General features: G+C 39.8%; 1 protein-coding gene across 29 annotated transcripts in view; it reads left to right on the top strand.

Moving 5' to 3' along the window:
• TBC1D5 (TBC1 domain family member 5) overlaps window positions 1-25,983 on the top strand; it is a 248,346-nt gene that overhangs the window by 125,217 nt on the left and 97,146 nt on the right. For all 29 annotated transcript variants that reach the window (XM_083577774.1, XM_083577783.1, XM_083577770.1 and 26 more), the window contains 6 exons: window positions 9,358-9,466; window positions 10,263-10,352; window positions 10,445-10,516; window positions 13,486-13,553; window positions 15,848-15,950; window positions 25,124-25,212. In XM_083577774.1, the coding sequence (XP_083433900.1) occupies window positions 9,358-9,466; window positions 10,263-10,352; window positions 10,445-10,516; window positions 13,486-13,553; window positions 15,848-15,950; window positions 25,124-25,212 (531 nt within the window). The remainder of the gene's footprint in view (window positions 1-9,357; window positions 9,467-10,262; window positions 10,353-10,444; window positions 10,517-13,485; window positions 13,554-15,847; window positions 15,951-25,123; window positions 25,213-25,983) is intronic.

Consider the following 25,983-nt stretch of genomic DNA (forward strand, 5'->3'; position numbering starts at 1 on the left):
TTTAACTTCTTTTATTTAACAGCTTTCCCCCAAAATATATACTAATGAATAACTAATTGGTGAGAGGGGCAATTAGGCTTTTGTTTTTTACTCTGTAGAATCTAATTTTGAGGACAAAATAACTTAACTTTCTTTAAGGATTTTCTAACTACTATTAATTATATTTCACGTGTAACACGTATAAGTATTAACATTAATATCCCTTGTTTTACTGAGTTATGATTTCGATGCATTATTTTGCATAATAGTCTACTAAATATTGATACCTCTTGCTTTACTTAATATAATTTTGTTTCCAAATTATTTTTCTTCCTATTTCCTTGAAAACAGTTTACTAGCTTAATGTTGCTTATTTAAATTGTGCCCGTATCATCCAAGTTAATAGTGCTTTGCAGAACTCTGTAAGAAAGACTTGTAATAGAGGATGCTCAAGCTAATATGGATCTTCTTAAGGTGGTCTTTCTAGGATCCCGGCAAATAAACAATGTGTATATAAGGTGGGACCAGGGACGCGAGTGGCACTGTGGGTTAAACCACAGAGCCTAGGACTTGCCGATCAGAAGGTTGGCGGTTCGAATCCCCACGATGGGGTGAGCTCCCGTTGCTCGGTCCCAGCTTCTGCCAACCTAGCAGTTCGAAAGCACATCAAAGTGCAAGTAGATAAATAGGTACTGCTCCGGCGGGAAGGTAAACACCGTTTCCATGCGCTGCTCTGGTTCGCCAGAAGTGGCTTAGCCATGCTGGCCACATGACCCGGAAGCTGTCTGCGGACAAATGCCGGCTCCCTCGGCCAATAAAGCGAGATGAGTGCCGCAGCCCCAGAGTCGGTCACGAGTGGACCTAATGGTCAGGGGTCCCTTTACCTTTTATATAAGGTGGGAGGGGTAGATCAAGGCAGGAATTGATGACTGAATGGTGCAGCAGGCTTTCTACTTGCTTCTAGTTGGGGGTTGATTGTTTCACACATGTTCTAGCACTGTAAGGATGATTTTTAGAAGTTATTTCTTATACCTCTTAAGCATTATTTTCCAAGTCCACCTCATAACCAGTTCACATGTAACTCTAAGTCAAACCATGGCTAAGTGTGAACGAGCAAGAACACAGGCAGTCAGAGGAAAAATCATGGCTGCTTTGCTCCTCACCTAGTCTTGTTGCTACCATGCTACCTAGAACTTAGACTAGCTTGGCTTCGTACTACATCTAACATCAGTTTTGTGGTTTGTCCTTGCTCCAAGCAAGCCACAAGTGTTGAGCCAAGAACAAGCCCCAGCTACAGTTTGAGTGAGACAAACCATAAGCCTGAGTTTGAATGCAACACTCAGCCAAACTATGGCTTAGCTGCTTTTCTTTTCTTTCTGTTTGCTCATTCACACTTCAACATCATGGTTTGTCTTACACAAGTTTCATGCCAGCATGAGACAAGAAAAATGTAAGAGAGGACCTGCTTTTTGAGTGTCTCAACAATGGGTCTCAGTGTTTTTCAATCAAGGATCACTCATGCAACTGAATGCTAGCACATGTGAATGGAACTGTATTCATAATTATGTATATCCTTGCTGAGTAGATCCACTTGGTTTGCAAACCAGACTGGAAGCAATATGGTGTTTTCCTCTATTTTCTTAAAAGTGGAAGTGTTCCTGGAAATATTGTGGTCTTTATTTTGAAGGGAAATGAGCCATAAAAAAATTGTGTATGGCTCCTTTTGCTTTCCCTTCAACCCTGCTCCTGGTGCAATGATCACAGCCATGTTCATTTTTAGGGGGCAGGAGTAGTAGAACCCTTCCATTTTAGGGTGCTGTTTGTTTCAGAGTGCTACAGCTTAGGCAGGGGCAAAGCCAATAAATGTTTCTTGTCTCTACCTGTTTTATGTTTCCCTGTCCCACATAACCTTTTATGCTGGGTGACTAAGGAGTCATCAGGTTTCTCTGTAGATCTAGGTGTGTCACTTCTTTACAGCAAGTTCCCATGGAGATTTTTGCTCTGCTTGTTGTACATTGTCACAACTGTCCACATTGGACTAGGCATAGCATAGGTCTCTCCCCTCCACTTTGTGGACCACAGCTTTCCACTTTTGCTTGCTTCTTAAAACCTGTGGTCCACAGAGTGGAGGAGAGAGATCTATGCTGGTTGTATAATTAGGAAGAGGACTGTATGCTACATCATCCATGTCACAGTATAAACACAAATTTCAAGCTGAAGAGAGAAGTGCTTGAGTTTTGGCATGTTTGTTGGAGGAATTACTCTTTCTGTCTCTCCCTTGTCCATATTTATTAAATTATTGCAGTATTTCCCTCCCAATTAAATGGACAGATTTAGTCTACAATTCCGAATTATCTCCAGGTGCATCAGAGAATGATTCTGTTTTATGAAACACCTGTTCAGCATATTGCAATAAAATTAGATAATAATGTTAGCACAAAGAAGAGCTCTAACAAAAAAGCAGCCTTTGGAAAGGGTTAAGAACATAAGAAGAGACTACTGGATCAGGCCAGTGACCCATGTAGTCCAGTATCCTGTTCTCACAGTGGCTAACCAGGTGCCTATGGGAAGTCTGCAAGCAGGACGCAAGCACAAGAGCATTCTCTCCTTCTGCAGTTTCTAGCAGCTGGTATTCAGAAGCATACTGCCCCTTACTGTGGAGGCAGAGCCTAGCCATTGTGGCTAGTGGCTACTGGTAGCCTTGACTTCCTTGAATTTCTGTTATCCCCTTTTAAAGCCATCCAAGTTTTTGCCTTTCCCCCACCCATTCACTGACTTTGAAGAGGTCCTTTTGGAGCTCTTCACAATCCATTTCTGTTTTAATGACCCTGAACAATTTAGTATCATCAGCACTTTCTACATTCCTCCATTGGAAAAAAAACCTGTCCATTTATCCCTGATTTCCTCTTCCTGTTACTTACCCCATTCAAACAAGAGGACTTCTCTTATAATGCCTTCTTATAATTCTAGTGGGTTCTAGTAACATCAGTCACAGACATGTGAGAAATGGCAGACCTGGAAATACAGCCATTCATGTGTGCAGTATGATTGACTCTGTCTCCTGCCTTAAAGTGATATTAGTGGATGAAACAAAGGTCAGAGACAGAAGACAGTATGAGCAGCCCACCTTGTTCCACCATATGTGTTGCTGTTAACTCTCTGCTATTGTGGTCGATCACATAGTTGTTGCTCCCTTGCTTAGAACCCGAGTACAGAGTAGATCCAGGAGAGACTTGGTTTCTATGACCAGGACATGCAGGGAGCCATCACTGCCATAGATTACCTTGGTGTTTAAGAATCTTCTCCTTCTAGGACAAGCAGAGATGGCAGGAACCAGTTCCTACATGCAGCACCTCTGCATGGAGAGAGCTGAAGAGCTGCTGCTTGCCTTTGACCTTTAATATTGTCAACAGGGAAAGAACCAGAAAACTGGAGCAGTTGCCTCTTCATCTCTTATTTCTACAAACCACTTTAGTGGAAGCATTCATGGAAGTTTTTCCAAGAAGCAAAAAATAGTATTAAAAAATAGTAAATAGAAAAATAATAATTGGTGTTTTGGAGTCAATTCTCTTCTGTAGCTATAATTTCAGAACAGTTCCATTTATTCTGATAAATCCCACCATTCCTTTAATATCTTATGTGTTTTATGTTAATGTCGTTGTCGTGGGTTTTTAAAGTTTAACAAGTACCATCTCACACACACAGATGGCCATTGTTCATTACTAAAGTGAGTGTGAATTAAAATATTTATTAAAAGTTCTTAAGCACAGTGGGCCTAAGTAATGCACAGCAATAATGCTATCAGGATTCATTTAAACTCCAAGCTCAAATCATCTTTGTGCCAGTGTGACTGAAATTGACAGATAAATGGCACCATGCTTCTGGTGGTGTTGAGTTGTGCTTTTTCAGATCTTAATCATGCTGGCACTTCCTCCTTGGAGAGTGAAACTAGTCCATAAGGTTTTTAGTGACCTAAAAGCAAGAACATCTGCTGCAGAACCACAAGCAAGTTGTTGGCCAAGTTTAGTAGTTCGGGAGTCTGCAGATGATTGCAAATACTAGAATTTTAGTTTCAAGTATCCTGTAGCAGACAAAGGTGCCAGAATATTTCAGTAACTCTGCGGTTAATAGATTTTAAAGTTATTTTTCTTTTTATCAGAGAATAGTGTTTGCAGCTATTGCATCACATGACACTATTCAAACAATTTGCCTATTTCACCCATTTCTTTTGCTTTACATGTGTGGTGGTGCTTATCTGAGTGCCATCTATCAACCCCACTTCTGTTGGTGAGACATTCCTTAGTAGGTCTGGCCACAACACACACACAGTTGTGCACTTTTTAAACTCACTTTCTGTGCAAATCTGAAATATCAGAACATTTGTATCTCGAAAATAAAAATGCCACATGCACAGGTAAACAAATATATGTGCATATGCCCACAATGGATCTCAACAATCTGGAATTTAGGGAGAGTTGGGAAGTAGTCCTTGAGGGGAGAGGGGTTTGGGGTGCAACACACAGTGCAGTTACATCTCATCAAGTGCACCCCACTAGCGTAGATGAGAAACATTGAAATAGAATTCAGTTGAAAGTTCCCATGTGTGAACTAATGTGCACAAAAGGGCACATGGAAAATCAGATCTGTGCAACCCACATGCACATTAACACACAGATGTGAAAGCAGCCTGAGTTCTGGTCTTCAAGTACCTGACTTCAGAGGAAAGCTGAAGCCAGAGCTATGATCCATAAATGAGTGGTTTAGACAGCAGGCAGTAGGAATCCCTCAGGTCCTAAATACCTGCAGCTTTCATTTTTCATTTTGTGAACTTCTCCTGCTTCAGCTTATTCCTTTCAAATAAGTCCTTTGTATCTCCATAGTTCGTTCTTCCTTTTTTCCTAGTAACTAGGATCCATATTTCCTGTGATGGGTTCATTTGAGATCAGGTAGTCCCTAGAAGTTATTTTCTGCACAAATACAGCTAAACAAGTTGTGTGGATGTTAACCCTCCTCCCTCCAATAGCAAATACAAATGTGAAAACTTTGCTTAAGGGCTGAGGCATGCCTCATGCTATGCAGGACTTAAAGCCAAGCACTTATTAATAATAAAGCATTATCTTAATGCTGCACATGCCTATTCAGAAGGAAGTCCCTTAGTGTTTAATGAGACTTAATCCCAGGTAAGTTTGTACTGGATTGGCAATGAGAAAAATTGGTTATTGAGCCTTAACAGTTGTATCTTCACAGTCAGGGCTAGCAGGACATTGCTGACTTTTCATGGTAAGCATGAGGTTGTCAGGCCAGGGGTGTGGGGTCAAAGACGCAGCAATCTCTCTCTCTAATATTGTGTGATGTGATACTTCCATGGCAGCCATTCTGTGACTGACTCCGGCTTAACCCTCAAAATTCAAAATTGTTGCTAAAATTGTTGCCAAAAATGTTGGCAACCCATTGTCTGTTGTTAGCATCCAGCATATTAAATGGTTTGGGGACTATATCTTGTTGATTTATGAACGTACAGTGGTACCTCGGGTTACATAGGCTTCAGGTTACAGACTCTGCTAACCCAGAAATAGTGCTCCAGGTTAAGAACTTTGCTTCAGGATAAGAACAGAAATCCGGTTCTGGCGGCGCAGCAGCAGCAGGAGGCCCCATTAGCTAAAGTGGTGCTTCAGGTTAAAAACAGTTTCAGGTTAAGAACGGACCTCCGGAACGAATTAAGTACTTAACCCGAGGTACCACTGTATAAAGTTTTAGTGTCTTACAGTGCAATCCTGTGTATGTTTACTCAGAAGTGGATTATATTGTGTCCAGTATTGCTTGCTCCCTAATGTGTTTAGGTCACACCATCAGATTCAATTCTGATCCCATGCCCTACATTTGTGACAATGGGGCAAAAGTAGTTCCAGTTTGATTCATGTTTGGCTCTTTGGCTACCATTGATATAGAAAGGTGGAAGCTGACAATGTGGTAGTCTTCAGATTTATATTGGACTACAGCTCCCATGAGACCCAGCCACATGGCCAATGGCCAGGTATGATGGGAGTCGTAGCCCATAATATTTCAAGGGCTGCATGTTGGCTTTCCCTGGATATTTGCACCCAGTATCTGAATGGAGTGAAATGTCCATCTCTGTCAATGAGATGAGAAATGTCAATTTAAGAAAGAAAGAAAATAGATGCTTCATCACCTCCACACTCAACCCTTGACAACCATATGCTGAACATTGATACTTAAAAGCCACTTTACTCTTTGCTGTTTATTAAATTCCTCTGCCAAAAATTCAAGACTTCTAAGCACTGGGGAACCAGAGAGACTAGCTGAGTGATCTATTGCAGGGGAGCAGGGGGCACAGATTCTATAGGAAGCAACTGCCTTATTCAAATCCCTAGTGACTCATGGTGGTCAGGGTGGGAGATGTGAGCGGCCTCCCCTGTTTCATTTCTCTCCCCGCTCCCCCCCCCCATTGACAGCAATGGGTGGGAATAAATTATGCCAGCTCCAGAACTGATGTGGTTTTGAGGCCTCTTGTGGAGCCTTTTGGGAGAGTGAAGGGGCTTAGGATCCTGCAAAGCTATCGTCTCATCTGACACACCTTCAGAATGTCCTGTTTTGACCCCCACCACCCACAGGACATTGCTAGTGGGACAGCAGCATCAGTGAAGCTTTTCAGTGCTGTCCTGGAGATGTGCCATTCTGCCGGCAGACCGCCATCTCTGCCATGAAGTGGTTCTTCTCGATTCTGTGGCCCCTCACTGCCTTCTCACAAAGCATGAGATTATTTTAACTTGTCAGATTGTTTTTATATATAAGGAATAACTGGTTTCTTGTTGCTAAATGTACACATATAGACTATTTGTATATAAAGTTTTATGGAAATTATGAAATGGCCACAAAATAAAAATACCAGGGATACTTAAATGATATATTGGATAATTTTTAATTTTGCTAGATGGTTGTATGGCTTTGCGGGTCATTATTTTAACCAATGTCAGTAACAAATATGTCCTACACTCTTGTAAACTGTGTGCCTTTGTACTACTAGTAATTATTTGAATGTTATTTTTTAAAAAAATCTAGGAGAATTAAAATGGATCAATCTTTGAACAATTTCTAAAATATTTTTCTTTGTACAAAAAGCAGAAAGACTGTGTACAGTTCTTAATTGCCTTTTCGAGACTGAGTTCCCTCATTACCTGTGATTTAAGCTAAAAATGAAGTAATTATAGATAACAGTGTTTATCTGGTTGATCTTGGCACCTGCAGTCCTAATGCTGAAGCTCTTCCTGTTTCTGAGGCCAGGCTTTAACGTCTCTGGCTGGCATTACTAATCTGCAACTCTTACATTTCTGCTAAATTTCCCATAAAAGTTTCAGACACTATGCTGTGCAAAAAAACATTTTTTCTAGATAGAAAACTTGGTAAAACACACATTTTTATTAGGCGTGTTTTGTTCCTTCCACAGAACAAATAGCTGGCAAACAGTGGTTTCTGCTTTCCCCATTTTCTTCTTTTATGTCGTTTATCAGATCAGAATAGTTTTGTAAAGTATGTTGATGTATGCCCCAATTCTTTTAAACATATGTCTGGATTCTTTATTCTATTGTATTTGCTTGATCAGAACAAAGCTTAGCCTGCAAAAGTTTTTCTAGGAGTTGCACATTACTTTGTCCAACAAGTACATTGCCCAATCTGGAATCCTAGCAGTGACCTGGTTCTTGTGGAACACAGAGGCAAACCTTTTGCACGAATGAGCAAATGGTCAGGTCAGGAGCAAAGGCGATAGTAGCTGCCTCCTTCCGCTGCTAAGGCACCACTTTGAGTTAGCATTGAGGCACCACTTTGCATTGTCTTAGCACTGAGTTAGCATTGATGCACCACTTTGAGTTAGTGAGGCTACAGGGAACCAGACAGAGGGTCTTCTCGGTAGTGGCGCCCACCCTGTGGAACACCCTCCCTTCAGATGAGAAGGAAATAAGCAGCTATCCTATCTTTAAAAGACATCTGAAGGCAGCCCTGTTCAGGGAAGTTTTTAATATTTAATGCTGTACTGTTTTTAACACTTGATTGGGAGCCGCCCAGAGTGGCTGGGGAAACTCAGCCAGATGGGCGGGGTATAAATAAATTATGATGAAGATGATGATGATGATGATGATGATGATGATGATGATGTTTGAACCCAGGCTCTTGGTTTGTCTTGCTCCACACAAATCAAGAACTGTAACCAATATTTGGTCTGAGTTACCATTCATACTTTTATCTGAGGAAGAAAAACCATAAACCTTTAACTTTCACCAAATGTGGCAACTGAGGCATAGCCTGCTTTTACTTCATGACCTATCTTCACCTTCTCCCACAAACCAAGGAATCTCTGATTTTGCTTATGTGAGAAGAAGTTTTAGTTTGTCTTTGTCTTTGTTTTTGTTTTGCTCAAATTGTATTTGTTAATTCAGTGACTCAAGGAAGTCTTTGGGCTATTTCACTTTAGATCCTCAGGTGGGTGGTATTGTTCTAGAGATTCAGTTCAGTGGAAAATAGAGAAAATATAGTTTAATTCTTGTATTCAAATTCACTAAATGGTTTGGGACAATTAATTTCCAATTGTTTCCCAGTAGAGTAGATTTACTTGTACATTAATGAAGCACAGGTGTTAGGCCCCTGGTGTCTTTGTGCCTAGGAGGCATATTTAGGTTGTTTATCTAGTCAGCCGTAGGTACTGCAAGGTACTCAAGCTTGCCTTTAACAGTTTATACAGTGAGGGGTTTTTTAAAATTTATTTTTTAAAAATTTGCTAGCACCTGTTAAATTTTTAAGACTGATCATGTAGAAAGAAGTGGAAGAGACTGCAATAGTAAACAGCACTAAAAGTTAACGGAAGTCATCTTCTATTATGCTTAACTGCCCAGCTTGACGTTATGTAGAAAAGAGGCTTCATTTAGGCAAATGTGTCATGTGCAGAAATAATAGTCAACACTATACTTCCTTGTACCATATTTTGAAATTAGGTATTCTTTCAAATAGGTACTGCTTTATCTATGGTTGAAACCCAAATGTGCTTATATTAATATTCATTTTTCTTGTTTATTCACTGAACTGCAGTACCAACATTTTAGAGGAAATGGAATAGCCTCCACAGACATTATGAATTTCAGTAGCTGGCATAATTATAGTGATCTACATATTCATTAAATCCAGGGAAGAAATGTGTCCAAAAAGACAACCATGCGTTTAGAAATAGCACACTGCTAAATATATACATTTAAAACTTCCTTTCCTTTTGTTTACCCAAAATTACTTCATGTTATATTGCTTCACAGTCAGCTAAGTCTTTAATAATAATTTTTAAAAGTTCTTTTTCCCCCTGCTCATTCCATGTAGCAAAGAATGGGAAGAATTATTTGTAAACAACAATTACTTGGCAACAATACGGCTGAAGGGGATTAATGGGCAGCTGAGAAGCAGCAGGTTCCGTAGTGTTTGTTGGAAGGTAAGAAGAAAATATTTATTTACAGCTTGTAGTTGTAATATACCAACGTATTACCTGATGCACTTGAAGATTGCTGATGTAAAGAGTCAACTGAATTTTGAAAGATTCCATCCCAATGTTCTTCTGTTGATTTTTATAATTCACAGAACAATTAATGATTTGAAATACCTTACAACTAAATTACTGTTCATATTGAAGGATTTATGTCAATTATATTTCACTTGGGCATGCTTCATTGTGATTTTTTTATCAAAGTCGTATTTTTTCACTGAAAGTGCAACTAATCTTTAGGATCTTTAGTTAGGATTTATCAGTTATCCCTCTTTTAAAATAGTTCTGTATAGCCTTTTCTTTTTATGGGATGAGACTATAAGAACCCTAAGCAACCTTCCTATAGGATTGGGTTAAGCAAAGTAGGAGGGGCTGCTCAGGTTAACTGCCAAGGAGTCTGTGGAGCTGACAAGTGAAGCAGGTATGGTCTGTCAGAATATATGATTAACCTGTTGAAGCAGCTTTTTACAATATCACATTAGATAGCACAATATGGTGCAAAATATACCAAAGATACTGCACAAGTGAGAAGTATTAAGAGGATCCTGTTTGATGGCTTAACATCTTTGGCAGATGCCTTTCAGTGAATCCTTTGAACATGCACACCACGGTTATTTCAGTTTACTATATCCTACCACAAAATACCAAAGCTCCAAATTACAAATATGATTCTGTTTAGAAAGTGTCACTACGTCAATATAACTCGCTTGTCTTTCTAACCAACCAATGTTTCATTGATCTGCAGCTGTTTCTGAATGTTCTCCCCTCTGACAGAAATCAATGGATCAGTAAAACAACAAAATTAAGAACACTGTATAACAAGATTAAAGAAATAGTAAGTTGAATCCAGACATATTTCCTTCCCTCTGCCTCAATATTTTCTGCACGTCTAATAGAGAATCTAAAGGTCTTAATTCCTATTCACAGCATATTACAAATCCTCGAAAAGCTGGACAACAAGACTTGATGATCAACAACCCACTTTCACAGGATGAAGGGGTAATTATAACTTATTTTATATTATATCCGGAGCATGCAATAAAACCTTGGATGCTCTTCATCAAGTAAAGAGTAGAAGTATCCTTGATATGGACAGCTAATCCAAAAGAGATGAAATGAGGTTGCAGCTTGGTGTGCCTTGACACTGAAAATGCTGGCACAGCAGTGTCTTTTGGTACCTTAGACACTAACAGTTCTTTTTCTGAAAATGCTGCAACCCAGGTCATGTCAGCTTGTGGGTTGTTTTCTTCTCAAGGAGCAAAATTCCTGCTCTCATGGTGAACTCAGTAATACTGCTTTGTACTACATTATAGGTAAAGTTGTGTGCATTGTACAGCTAGCTGAGATATCACAGTCAAAGGAGATAGTGTCATTCAGGTGGTTAACATGCGTTCTCCTGATCCAAAGGAAAGGACATAACACCAGGGCTTTTAGTCACCTGGAATTCACCAGAACTCAGTTCTGACACCTTTCAGGTAGGTGCTATTGCCATTCTAAAGAGAATGTGAGAGGCAATCATCATGAGTTCTGGCACCTCTTTTTCAAGAAAAATAGCACTAGATAACACAGTATACATCTTAAATGTATCATGGCCTACCATCATAGTTCACAGTACTTGTGACACTGTATGGTGGTGTGACAAACACAGAGTTATTGTTTGTTCCCATAGTTGCCTGAAGTGGATAGTAACTCAAGGATGTGACTGAATCAGGAATTTCAGTAGGAAAGGATCTGTACATTCACCTTGTAAAAAAATAATATTCTATCAGCCAACCCTTCAAACTTAATACCTAGCATCAAATTAGGAAATAAGATCTAAAAGGGGGGAAAGGAAATAAAAACACTTAAAACCAGAAAATATATAGAAATCATAGGGTTGGATCAGATTAAATTAGTCATGCTTTCTTCTTCTTTGGTGATCACTCGTAGTTGAGTAGGATTGTCTTCCATGAATATGGTCTTAACAGTGTGTCCATAGGTTACTGTGGAGGCCAATTATGGATTCACACATCCTTCCACAGTGGGATGGGGACATGTTTCCCGGCGGGAGTTGATCATGCTGAGGATTTGCCAAATGTGCCTTCCTCTTAGACATGCTTTAACCTCACTTAAATCAGTGGGACAAGTTAGTCATGACTACTATGAGGGATAATCTGAGTTTATCAGAGTTCAACAACATATAGAAGATGCTACATTGGCTACTGCTGAACTATAATATGATTAGCTAGAAAAAATAGATAAATCAAAGGGCAGTGTGTATTCAGAGTCAGCATCAGTAAGAAATTCAACATTCAAAAGTTTGACATAGACCAGGGTCCAATTTCAAAAGATTCCCAAGTGGATTTTTTGAGGGCCCAAGCATCTAATATCAGGTTGACAACCATTAAGCAAGGGGGTGTTTAATCCTTCAAGCCTGTTGCAGTATCTGCATCATTCAGCAGCCAGCATTGTGTGAATTCACTCCCTTATCACTCCCAATATAAATACACAGTTTTATGCAAGCTATAGATGTTCTTTTTCCCATTTGCATCTAGTGAATTTTTTTGTTCAGCCTCTATTCAAATTCACCTTTAGGTCCACTATTCAAGTAGCCAAGTGAAGCAAGCCTATGGCACTTGATATACCATCTCTAAACAGACGAAAAGGAGCTGAAGATGCTCTTCTCCAAAAGTGGAGCATGCTGAGTATTCATCACTTTCAGCTGATGATGTCTTGATGAGCAAGAGATCAGAGCTGGGACTTTGTTTCATTCTCTCCGAGAGTTGCCACCTGTTCTTATTCATTTAAAATAAATGTTAGTCATCAGCTCTTTTATTTAAACATTTCTGCAATTTTAAAAACAGCTGAATATACCATGATTAATTCTTCCAGTGAATATCAAGTGGAACCAATAATGTTGATACATTGCATGTTGAACTAGCATGTCATATTATTTTTAAAGCAACATACAGTGCGTCGAGGGCGATATTGGACTCTCCAGTGACCACGTACCCACAGACATTTTGGGAAGCTTCTCGCTTTCTGTTAGTTTCTAGTGAACTAAGCCATTTTATTTAAGCTTTACATGAATACTGATCAGGGCCTTCTGCGAATGTTTGCAGCTGTGGAATTGTAAAAATATCTCAAGAATGGCTGTTGGCCTTAATTGGACAATATAGTTATTGAGCGGCTCTGTAAATGTTTTGTTGTAGATTCACCATCACATTCATTTAAACATGGCAGGAGACATTTGGCTGTCACCACAGAAAGAAGCCTTGCCTCTCCTCTTCTTCTTCTTTTCCCTAGTCAAGGGCAGGAGCAGTGGCCCTCCAGCAATTATTGGACTCTTAAATCCCAACAACCCTGACCAACATGACCTGCAGTCAGGAATGATGGGAGATGGAGTCCAGCTAATTCTGGAGGTCCACAGATTAGCCACCTCTGGTCTAGGGATACAGAGCATATGGTGTGACATTGCATTGCAACTTTCCTCTTGCCCACAGAAAACAACCTGTAAATTATATGTGCATGTAAAAGTCACCATTTAGTGATGCAGAAAACACACCAGAAATATTTAGCATTGCAACTTCTAATGTTTTAATGTATTTATGCAAACTAAAAATAAGATAATATTAGGTTCCATGACATTCAGCTCAGTTGGCTAGAGCGTGGTGCTGATAATGTCAGGGTTGTGGGTTTGATCCCCATATGGGCCCCCTGCTTATTCCTGCATTGCTGGGGGGTTGGACTAGAGGACCTTCAGGGACCTCTTCCAACTCTATGATTCTATGATAGAAAAAAACCAATCGTGTGAGGCTTTTTGAAAAATGCAGCTTGATCAAAAGGCTAAAACTTCCCAAAGTCTGATATTCACTAATATTGACTTCTTTTAAGCAGCCCAAATGCAACATGTTTCCAATTTGTACAAACTTTTTACATAGACCATCAGTTTTATTCCGTGTTTCATGTGAATGTCTGCCCTTTTGCAGAGTCTTTGGAACAAATTTTTCCAAGATAAAGAACTTCGAGGAATGATTGAACAAGATGTGACAAGAACGTAAGTGTTGTGAAACATTGCTGTAGATAGACAACCTTTGGCCGTAAGGCAAAATCCAGCTCACCTACACGGTATTATTTATCATTCTATATTTATTTAAAGTATTTATATACTGCTTTTCAGGCGGACCTCAGAAAACGGTTTACATAAAAATGTTCAAACAATCAGCAGCAGTTAATTAATGCTGTACTGTCAAGAGCTTGGGATAGCTCAGTTGGTAGAGCATAAGATTTCTAATGTCAGGATCATGGGAATGAGCCCTACACTGGACAAAAAGATTCCTGCATTGCTGGGGGTTGGACGAAATGGCCCTTGTGGTGCCCCCCAACTCTACCATTCTATAAAAAAATGGAGAAAGTCTTTTTGAAAGCAAGGGCAAGGTGGTGGTTGAATCTCATTCTCTCCTTCCCTCAGGACAAGAGGATACTTAGGTAGCCCCTTGGTGAAGGGTAAGGAAGGGTACGGCCACCTCAGCTGGAACACCTGGAACTAGATGGTGGTCAGCTTTTGCTTCCCTTTTTCACCTCCCAAAATAAAATCTGACCGATAAGCTGGTACTTGTTGGCAGAGCTTATGCATGTGAGTTCAGTAAAAGGCGGTAGTGAGCCAGATACAGCATGCAGGACCATACATTTATTTAAATAGTTTTTCAAAGTTCTAAATCACTTTTTGGGTAAAATGTGGTCTTCGTAAGAATTTAGAGCAGTTCTTTGGAGGATACAATATGGACATGATGGTTGCCCAAGAGAATGACAGGCACTTCAAGAAAAACACAGTATTCAAAATAATCTAGATCAATAAGGGAATATTGTCTCTCTTGGTTTCGAATCCCAAAGAGACATCTTGGAGATACTGAAGTGGGTTTATTATAAATTAATATTATGAGGTATTGCGTGTTTTAAATGGTTTCAGTGAGAAAGAAAAAAGAATGAGAGGAACTGACAGATCTTGTGACTAAATTATGTTTATAATACAAGATTGAACAGATGATTTTCTGTAATTCTTAACACTTAATCAATAAAAAGTGATATGTAATTAGTGAGAAATGTCATTCAGAGGAATTTAGCATTTCTATTTTTGTGTATTACTTTCCTACTGTCGGAGATGCTTTTTAAAAATGTTCCTTATTACCATTGTAATTATTCTTTCATCTCTTTAGCCCTTAGGTCATTCCTGTTAAGGAACTTATCAAAGCTGGAACTCAGTTCCGTAAAATATTTTGTCAGAATTAGAACAATGATTTCACTGAGTAGCTCCAATTCATCTCAATTACTTCTTATATGGCATGTTACGTTTCTAGTTGTAGCATCACTCTTTACTGTTATTTGAGATGAGAAAATAGTTTGCATGAGTTTTACAATGCAAAATTCATTTTGATACCTTTTCCATTTATAGAATTGGCAGGCAAAAAATAAAACAATGCACAGGAAATATTGACAACCCTTATTGCTTTATTTTGTATGACAGTGCCAAAGCAGTATTTTCAAATGCATTTATGCTGTTAGATGTATAATTAAAATCTAAGTATGCTTTCATGTTAATTTTCACAGATGGTATTTTTTGTTTTTAAATGGGAATAGTTCAGGATGTTTAAGATTATATAACTATCTAAGTTATAATTGGGGAATTAAAGTTTGGATAGTTGTGCTAGTTAATGGAGGCATTGTAAAAAAGAATGTTACACTCGCTTTGGCATAGAATTCAGTTTACTATTTACAAGGTCTATATGACTGGTTATTTTTCATGAATTAACTGGAGGAACTCACAAAGTTGCTTCTTACCTAGAATTCATTTTACTCATGGGGAGAGAGGGGGAGATTTTCTTTCTGAATCTTCTACTTGCCCTGTTCCCGGATTCTGACCAGACATTTGCTTGGAAGCAAACACAGTTTATTTCTGTTGAACTTGCTTCCATGTACATGTGAACAGGCTGCCATCATTCTATGTCTGACTGTGTCCTTATATAACTGATATTTTTATTCTTTATTGCTGTTCTTTCACTTGTATCTCACACAAATCACATGTCGATGCAGTTTTGCTCACAGCTGATATCACTCTCAGAAATCCACCTGTGTAAAGCAGTGGAATATTCTAAGTAATATAGTTAATAACGTGTCATTTATAACAGTATTTAAAAGATAAATATGATACCTGTAAGAGCTTTGTGGAGTGGACGAAAGATAAAAGATTGTAAGACTGCTTTTTAAAAGACTGGGAATCAGGAAACCGAAGACATATTAGGAAGCATTGTGGTGTATGTATAAGTGATGTATTTTTCTTTTTTTCTTTTTCAGGTTTCCTGAAATGCAGTATTTCCAAGAAGAGAATGTGAGAAAGATTCTTACAGATGTTCTTTTCTGTTATGCTCGGGAAAATGAGCAGTTACTTTACAAACAGGTAATGAAACTATCGTACAGGTGGTATCCATTGCCTCAACGTTTTTTCCCTGCTACACGCTTAACAATTGATTGAACAATAATATAGGTTTTATTATCTCCAAAGTTGTGTGTGATGGCTCAGGCAATCAAAGAACTGCTTGTTAGCTGTGTGGTAAAGAAAGCAAACCATTCAGGCACATATGCTCCCTACTCAAGATAAGACATTCCCTCAGATTGTTTTCTTCAATGCTGTTAAATCCTACTTCCAACTTTTTAAAGGTTAAAAACTTTTTATTACTTATTAACTAATGAAAGCTTTCTCTGCTGCTCTTCATAAATTAAAAATATATGTACCAAAGGGACAATTGTTTATCTTCTGCAAATGGATTAGATCAAGACTAACAACAGATTCCTATAGATGTCAATTCAGAAGTAAATCTCATTAAATTTAGTAAACCTTACTCCCAGGTGAACTGGATAAGTTTATCTTGAGTCTCACTGAAATGAATAGGATAAGTTAGTCATGACCTAACTGCACTCATATTGATTTCAGTGAGAGCTAAGTGTAAGTAACTTTGCCTGAATCCAAACCAAAGTATGGACTTGTTTACTTCAACTTTAGCAATCAAGTAGTCAGGTAAGAAATAAATGAATGGCATTTTGTCTGTCCATGGAACAAGAGAATACCATGGAATACGATGCAAGCAATTTAAGATATATTTACCAATAGTGTACAAGTGCCGCACACTTGCAGAAAAAAGTTTGAAACAGATTACTAGTGAGAAAGAGACTTTTCAGCAGTGTTCATGTTAGGCCTGCAGAAATGATACAAATGAATTCATTTGTAAATTCAGTTGATCTTTTTAATTAGTGCATGTCATGTTGAAAATAGAAAAGCTTTCAAGCTGAGCATGCACTTTGGAAGAATTTTAACAATCTTAAGATGATTCTTCCAGAGTAAGTTGCTTGAAAAGTCTGAATGTGAATTTATCTGGAAACTTTTTAAAAGAAAAATAATGTTCACAGCCAAATGCTAAGTTGTATAGTTGAGTAGAAATTGTTTATCAACAAAGCTGGTTTAACTTTAAATGCATACAGTGAAGCATATCCGTTCCCAGCTATTCTGTAACACATAATAGCTTCATCATTTTAGTTCTGTAGATTTCCACTCTCTGAATCAGGTATATTGGAAGGTGCCCTCCAAATGTTGTTGGATTACAACTCCCATCTTCCCTGACCATTGGCCATGCTGGCTGGGGCCTATGGGTATTGGAGTCCAGCAATATCGGGAAGGCATCAGGTTGGGGAAAGCCGCAATATCGCATTCCTAGTGTTAAAAAATCTGGTTTTGTCTAGCTGGTTAGGGTTAACTTACTCTTACTGACCTTCATCTAGTCCCTTCATCTAGTCTACTACTCATCCCAGACACTGGTTAAGCAATGCAGCCATTTTACTTGAATTAAATGTAAAAGAAAAATAGAGATTGATTTCATCTGCTAACTGATACCACCTTAGACCAAATCCGGGGATGCCTGAGTAGCTTCATACAGCTGCTAAAGAGTCTGCAGCACAAATGCTGTAAAGCTGAGCATTTCCCAGCACTGTCTTCTGAAATAGGCTCCCTTGGTAGAGACAAAATCACTGAAATACAGGGTCCACAGTCCTCAATGTTAATGGTATTTTCCAAGATTGCTTTAAAATGGAGTTAGACAGATTCTCAGAGGAGAAAGCTATTGGCGACTATTGATTGGATGCAGTAATGCTTCTGAGTACCAGTGACTGATGGGACGCAGGTGACGCTGTGGGTTAAACCACAGAGCCTAGGTTGGCGGTTCGAATCCCCGCGACGGGGTGAGCTCCCGTTGCTTGGTCCCAGCTCCTGCCAACCTAGCAGTTCGAAAGCACGTCAAAGTGCAAGTAGATAAATAGGTACCGCTCCGGTGGGAAGGTAAATGGCATTTCCGTGCGCTGCTCTGGTTCACCAGAAGTGGCTTAGTCATGCTGGCCACATGACTTGGAAGCTGTACGCTGGCTGCCTCAGCCAATAAAGCGAGATGAGCGCCGCAACCCCAGAGTCGGTCACGACTGGACCTAATGGTCAGGGGTCCCTTTACCTTTACCTTTTACCAGTTTCTGGCAGCCACAGGAAGAGAGAGTGCACTTGTGCTCAGGTCCTGCTTGCAGGTTTCCCATAGGCATCTGTTTGTCCCCTGTGAGAACAGACTTCTGAACTAGATGGTCCATCAGGTTCCTCTAATGTTCTTACATTTTTGTGATGCTATATATGGCTCTCCCCCTCCTCATCTTGTCCTCACAGCTACCCTGTGGGTTAGGTTGGGGTGAGGGATGGTGACTGGCCCAGGGTCACCCAATGAGCATCGTGGCTGAGGTGAGATTTTTAACCCTGGTCTCCCAGGTCCTAGTCCAGTTCTGTAGCCGCTATATCACACTGGGTATCCCACACAATAACCTCCCGTGCAGATTGTTAGTGGGATTAAGAAATAAACCCAGCTTGGTTTCACTCTGCTATCCAACCATATAAAACATTGGCTGAGTATATGAAAAAATGGTGTACTTGGAACATTATAACTTGGTGAAGCATGAGGAAAATATTAGGTAAAATATTGTCTATGTAAATATTATCTGAAGCGGACTTATTTGATCCAACCCATTAGTCACATGAATAATTGAAAATTGCCTTGAGGAGCTGTGATGTGGGGCATTCCTTAAAGAGATGAACCCAACTTGCTTGTTTTCAGGGAATATAACCAATTTCTACTGAAAGAGAGAGTAACACAAGAATCACACTCTGAGTAAATTAATAGGCAAATAATATTTCTTTCTTTGGTACAGCTTAACTGTCTTTTTCTTGTGCTGAAAAATCTTATAGATCCTTTACAAAAAAAAATAATACCTTACTGCATAAGGCTTGAGTATTTAGTCAAATCAGTTTTTTTAAAAAAACTTTGAGTTTCCTCACAAGCTGTTAAAGCTATTATTTTGTTCTAGGTGACACCCCGTTTAACATAGACCATATTGTTAATAGTTATGGGATTTTATTGAATTAATGAGACTGTTATCATGTTGTAGAATGTCTTGCTGAGTTAATTGAAACTGCAGAGATTATATAAATGGTATTAATGAACTTTGACTGCCTTGTGCCTCTGCTTTAATAAAGACTGCTTGGTGGGCTAAATGAACATCGGCAGATAAAAGAACAGGTTCAATTTCGTGAGCCTACAGGCTGTTAACAAAGAAAACTTTTTCACCTCTGTTTTTGAAGAGTGTCATTTCCACATTGCAGTCATTTTAGAAGATGGCTGATCTAGGGCTAAAGGGATTGGATAAAACACTAAATATATCTGTGCTGAATACATGTACTGAATAAATTAATAACTGCACTTAAAAACTAACAGATTTTAACTACAACAGTAAAGAGTGGTACTCTAAAAATTTGAAGTTTTTTGTTTTTGTTTACTTTTATTAATTTCAGTGCCACTTCCTGCTTTGACTTCATTGTCTTTGATTATTCTACTGGATAGGTTGACTGTCTTAATTCAGTCTAATAATATCGTAGAGCCATAGAATTGTAGAATTGGAAGGTACCCTGAGGGTCATCTAGTCCAGCCCCCTGCAATGCAGGAATCTTTTGCCCAGCGTGGGGCTTGTGAACCCATGACCCTGAATTAAGAGCTGCATGCTCTAGCGACTCAGCTATCCCAGCAGTGAGCTATATATAAATTAATTATTACTTAATTGATTATTAATTAATGTACAACTCACCGCTGGGATGGCTCATTAAGCTATACCTTAATGCCACTGCTTCAAATAATTCCCTACATTCAAGATGTATGGCACTGATGGTGCCAGGCCTGTGGAATGCTTCTTTATGCTCCCTTTGCAAACCTATGCACTCCAACCTTGTGCCTGAATCCTGCAAAAAGTCAGTCGGAGCAGCATTTTTGCCTCTTATTCAGCATTTTGGCACAGTTACCAGTGATTCCCAATGTCAGTTCATGCAAGGCAGTCTCTTGACCTGAGTCTCCTGTTCTAATCACTATTTTTAATGGGATTGTTTTATTGTGTATTCTAATAAAATCTGATCGGTGTTTATGCAGGTTAAAAGCCTAATTTGTCAGTAAACAGTATATTAATTAATAATTGTAATAGTGATAGTAGTTAGAACTGGACCACAGTCTTACTACTGTGGGCCACATCTGTCATGAAAAGGAGGCAGTTCATCAGCAGCAAATTCCAGCATTTCCACTGGTGGATATCCAAACATGTTTCACCAGTTTGTTCTGATTGGTCAGTGATGTGTAAGAAGAGCAGGCTTCCCTTCCAATGGGAAGCCTTCTGCTGCACAACTCTGACATCAGAATGAAGAGACATTAGGGCAGGGGAACGCTGGGGCTTGCTTGCTGATAAACTGTCTTCTGCCTTTTGGAGCAAAGCAGACCTGGGATTCTGCAGCAACTGCCTTCTGGACAGGAAAGCAGTTGAAGGGGAGTTGAAGAAAGAAAAGATCTTGCCTTGCCTGGGTGGGATGGAGAAGGGAAGGGAACCTCAGGGAATCTGTCCTGTTGTGATGGGGGGGGATAGAGAGACAAAAGGTCTCTCTACTTATTTAGTTAACCCCTTCAACTGAAGAGGGAAGCCCCTCAAACTCTGCATTTGTGATAACTAACAATTCATTTTCAAAGTGCTCAGGAGCAGCACCAGCAAAAATCAAACAAACCTTGAATTGCATCCATTCACTGCACCTTTGCATGGCTGATGGAAAGGTTTTGATGATGTGGTGGTTTTTACTGAGGCTTAGGGCACGTTGGCTGACTTGTCGGAAGGAATTTTGGGGAAGAAATTTGGACTACATTGGAGTATAGGAGCGGGGAAAGCCCTGGAGACGCTGAAAGAGAGAAAATTGTGTGCGTGTTAGAGATGGCGTGGTGGGTGGTGCCCCTGTTGTTTTTAAATAGAAAAGCTGGGGTGCAATCAGCCCTCTGTGGGATTTACAATGCTTTTAATGAATGAGGATGATATCCAATGTGGAGAGGAGGTTCCGTGAAAGAGCCAGCCTGCTGTTTGTTTGGGTTGCACTATTTTTAGAAAAATTACTCTTTTTAACACTTCACACTCCCCTCTCTCTCACTGCAAATCAAACAACAATTTTCTAGCAGAGACTGATGGAGAGATGCCACAACCCAGCAGCAAAAAGGGTTAAATGCTGCTCTTTGCCAGAAAGCTGTTAATGCTTCCTGTAAACTTTGAAAACCACACAAGGCTAACTTAATTTCCATTCGGTCAGTATATTATTTGGCAACAAATACATTGTTGCCATTTTTACATAGCAGACCCCCGTCGCAAAAGCGATTGGAGGGCTATTTACTTCAAATCCATCCTATTTGTGTCTTTTCTCAGAACATTTTAGGCTGCAATCCTGTGCACACATTTCTGGGAGTAAGCCCCACTGATCACACTCACTAAACATGCATAGAATTGCTATGCAATAACTGTTTCTAGGAGAGGCAGCTTCCTTCCTTTCTTCTTACCTTCTCCAAATACGAGTTGAGATTTATGAAAATACAAGGAAAATCAAGTTTTGAATAGAATTATATCAAAATGTTTCTAAATCAATATTTGTTGCAAGTCATCTGAACCTATTGTGTTAAGTCAGGCATAGATAAACTCCGGCCCTCCAGATGTTTGGGACTACAATTCCCATCATCCCTAGCTAACAGGACCAGTGGTCAGGGATGATGGGAATTGTAGTCCCAAACATCTGGAGGGCCGGAGTTTGCCTATGCCTGTGTTAAGTTATTCGTGTTAATTGTATCCAATGTGTTCCTTAAACTTCTTAGGGTGCAGTCCTAAGCACACTTTCCTAGGGGTAAGCAATCCTGAACCCAGCGTAACTTACCTTTGAGTAAATATGGATGAGATCAGCAGGTTATGCAGTGAGGTGCTTACAGGTTGCACAGGAAGGCTGAGAGACGTTCAGATCCTTCTGTGGCTCCCAAAATTTAGAGATGGGCCATATTCCCCTTATGGTGGAGTTGTATTCAATATTATTGTATATTTGAACAACATAATATATTTTGACCAAAAATGTATTTACTATCAGTGATACGGCAGTGCCATATTCTTCCACGGAAATTTTTCCTTTTCATACATTCATTAGTAACAATGAATGGGTGACAACTGCAAACACATTATAAGGCAAGCTTGTCAGTTTCAAATATTTTGTTTTCTTTACTGAATACAAGTAAAATAAAAATGTTAAATTAAATTAAACTCTAGGGCATCACAAAAAATTCTGATGCAACTGAATTTCTTCTAATGCAAATCATCCTGTGTGAATTATCCTAATTTGCATAGGATTCCACCACCCCCCAAAAAAGTTCTGATTCAAAATATTCTGGAAAACACACATCACAGCGTACTGCACATAGAAATGTCACTGTATATCAAATTGCTTTTGATTTGATTTAAAAATACATTGTGGTCATTGTATTATAAGAAATTACATGCCATATTTAAATTCATGAGATGTAGACCTAACTGGTGTATCATTGCAACATATAACTTTGAAAGCTCCTCTCTCAAAACATGTTTATTATGCCAGAAATGTTACAAAGAAGGAACTAAAATTGCAGTTTTGCCACCCGCACCGTTGTCTCTTTCTCTCTTTTTGCATTTCTGCCTTCACCTTAACCCCTTAGCACAATGTGGTTGATGCCCACATTATTTTATCTATTGCCATGTTCCAGATTATCTTTTTAACGGTCAGGTTGAATGGCAAACCCATTCTGGGGGTGGCTCTGTAGTGCAGCAGATAACAAAATAGAAATTCCCTCTTCCTGAGAGCTACCCTGGTGATGTAGGTCGCTTGGCACTTGGCCCTTGTTGCTGGAGACCCACGTTTGAAAACTTTATATCAGAATACTAGGGTAAGGCTAAGCAAGGTATGCCGTGGCACCATAGCGGAGCATTTTCTGCACATGAACTGAGCACATATAACTGCCATAAGCCCTGTGGAGACATCCTAAAGGGGCCAGTTGGATCAGGACAACAGGTGGCAGAAGCTTGAAGAGCTAGAGTCTGATGATCCAGGGGAGGGCTCCAGTGGGTTGGATGGGCCTCATCTGGTCCCCAGGAAGTCCTGGTGTTCACTGAGGCTTGAACCACAGTCAGATCATGGAAGCACCGACCTAACAATGAGGTGGAGTGAAGCAGCTGCCTCAGACAGCTGGATCCAGAGAGGCGGCACAGCTTGCTGCCGCCCGCATACTGCCACTCGCTGCTGGTTTCCCAAGAGAAGCATCTCTCCATTGAATTCTGTGGGCAGTTCCCTGCCTGCCTAGCAAAAACCCATGGAAGGGACCAAGAAGTGGTCAGTAGCAGGAATAGCAGAGGCCACAAAGTGTCCAGGCATCAGCCATTGGGCACCCCTAGCAATGCCTGTCATGCTCCTAGCAACTCCGCCTACCCTCTTTTTCTCTCCCTGCTTCCTTTGAGCTGACTGTTGTGGCACTTCTGCCTCCTGCTCCTCCCTGCTCGCCTGGCAAATAGCATGGAACCGCTGCCCTGCACCCCTCCTCCTTCTCTCCAGGGTAAGGTCGTCCTCTGTGCCACCCTGGGATACAGTGGGGCTGTACAATGATGCCTGTGAGCATGTACAGAAAGTTCTGGGCTATTCCTGCAATGCCCAGGAGTGCTTCTCAGGTTCCCTGAAAGGGAGGAGCCCATGGGAAGTCAGTTGTGTTTGCTTTGGAGCCCTTGGGGGTGCCTTGCTTTGTCCCCCCAACCCCAAATTCCTTTAGAGCTGGTTTTTAAGCAGAGGTTGGATGGCCATCTGTCATGTATGATCTAGCTGAGATTCCTGCATTGCAGTTGGGTAGACCAATTCACCCTTGAGGTCCCTTCCAACTCTACAATTCTATGTGGCTAAGTAATAGTGAAAGAGGATGACTGAATAGAGCTAATCAAAACTAAGTCTTCCATTGTACCTGATAGTTGTTTGACCTGTTCAGTTGTGAACGATGCCCCACCAGCTTCTGCTGAGCCAAGCTTTTATTTTTATTAACAATGCTGGATTCTCAAAGGTATTATAGGAACTAGATGCCCAGTCATTATTGATTTCTTTTTCCTTTGGAAGCCTTATTCTAGCATATCTGTTCATAAGCAGTCTTTCCAATATGACCTCAAGATATTTTTATGACTGAGTATGCAAGTTACTGGAATGAGCAAAATTTAGAGAAGGTTTCAAAAGAGTGCATTTAATATTATGAAATAGTGACAATTTAAAACTGAAAAAATAAAAAGATGTGCTCAGCCTACCCAATATACAAATTTACTCTTTCCCCTCTTTTTATTCTAAACATTTTTTCAAAAATGACAGGTTTTATATTATCTCTTTCCAACCTTTCAGAGTACCTTCTGCTTTTAATATTTACATTTAAACATACATATGGAAGGGAAATTATTTCTGTCTGTAACATTAAAGAAATGACCATCAACCAAGTACCCCAATTTCTTGCCATTTCTTCTGAAGCATTTTAGATGTTCATAACCAAAGTTGCGAAACTGTGCTGGTTAACCTGTATAAAATGAATAATTTTCTTTTGAGCAAATTTAGCCAATCGGCCTAGCTGATCTGCTTAACGGGGTTAAGAAGGAATTGGGCCCCATCTTATGTGACATTATCCATTATCACAGTTTTAAGCTATGCAGATATGGAATTTTCATCTTAGCTGAGTGAATTGGAATGTATTTCTCTTAGGTTTCTTCTAATCCCATTTTCTAAAAGTATATAAATAATTCTGTACTTTATAGCAATCACTGATGTTCCAATTTTGGGAAACAATTTTTGATACCGTTCTCAGTTATACTCTATGTGTGTCTTCATAAGATAGCTCCTAACTGCCCAATGTTTAAGTAAAACAATTATTCACATAGATATTGATGTAACTACTGAGTAATGAGTTGTGGTCTACTGACTTTTTGTTCCATTAAAAAAAAATATCAGAGTTCCTGTCTATATAGGAGAGTAAACAATTAGTATTAGTTTCATTTACAATAAAACTATTAGATAGCCATCATTTTTATTCTAAGGTAACTTTTTCTTGCTTAATTGGTGCTGATGTAGAAATCCCAGGCATGTGAAATAAAGTCTTTATTTTTGTTTTGCTGTAGGGAATGCATGAACTCCTAGCACCAATTGTCTTTATTCTGCATTGTGACCACCAAGCTTATCTACATGCAAGCGAAGCTGCACAACCAAGGTGGGTATCTTGCATTTCTTCATACAAAACAAATTATTAGGGTATTGCTCTCAAACAGTATGTGGATCAACAAGCACCACATGCAGTTTGCAATGTAATGTAAATAGTCAAAAGCCATGTTTCGACAATGACATGACAGCAGGTAAAAGACTACCCTTTAAAGAGAAGTACTACCCTTTAAAGAGAGGTCTGTTAACCTGGTCCAGAGGCCTTTTAGTCCTCTGTATCCCCAAGGGACGCGGGTGGCGCTGTGGGTTAAACCACAGAGCCCTAGGGCTTGCCGATCAGAAGGTCGGCGGTTCGATTCCCCACAACAGGGTGAGCTCCCGTTGCTCTGTCCCTGCTCCTGACAACCTAGCAGTTTGAAAGCACGTCAAAGCGCAAGTAGATAAATAGGTACCACTCCGGCGGGAAGGTAAACGGCGTTTCTGTGCGCTGCTCTGGTTCGCCAGAAGTGGCTTAGTCATGCTGGCCACCTGACCCGGAAGCTGTATGCCGGCTCCCTCGGCCAATAAAGTGAGATGAGCACCACAACCCCAGAGTCGGTCATGACTGGACCTAATGGTCAGGGGTCCCTTTACCCCTTTATCCCCAAGGTAGGAAATTTTGTTGGTGGGAAAAGGCTACGTAGTAAGGAGACAAGAGCCCAGCTGGATCAAGCCAAAGGCCCATCTAGTCCAGCACCCTGTTTTGTTTTATTTATTTATTTAACAAAATTAACAAACAAACAAAATCAATATACTGCTTTCTTGTAAAAAAACAACAACCCTC

Source organism: Podarcis filfolensis (genome assembly GCF_964270895.1).
Source record: "Podarcis filfolensis genome assembly, chromosome: 12".
NCBI lineage: Eukaryota > Metazoa > Chordata > Lepidosauria > Squamata > Lacertidae > Podarcis > Podarcis filfolensis.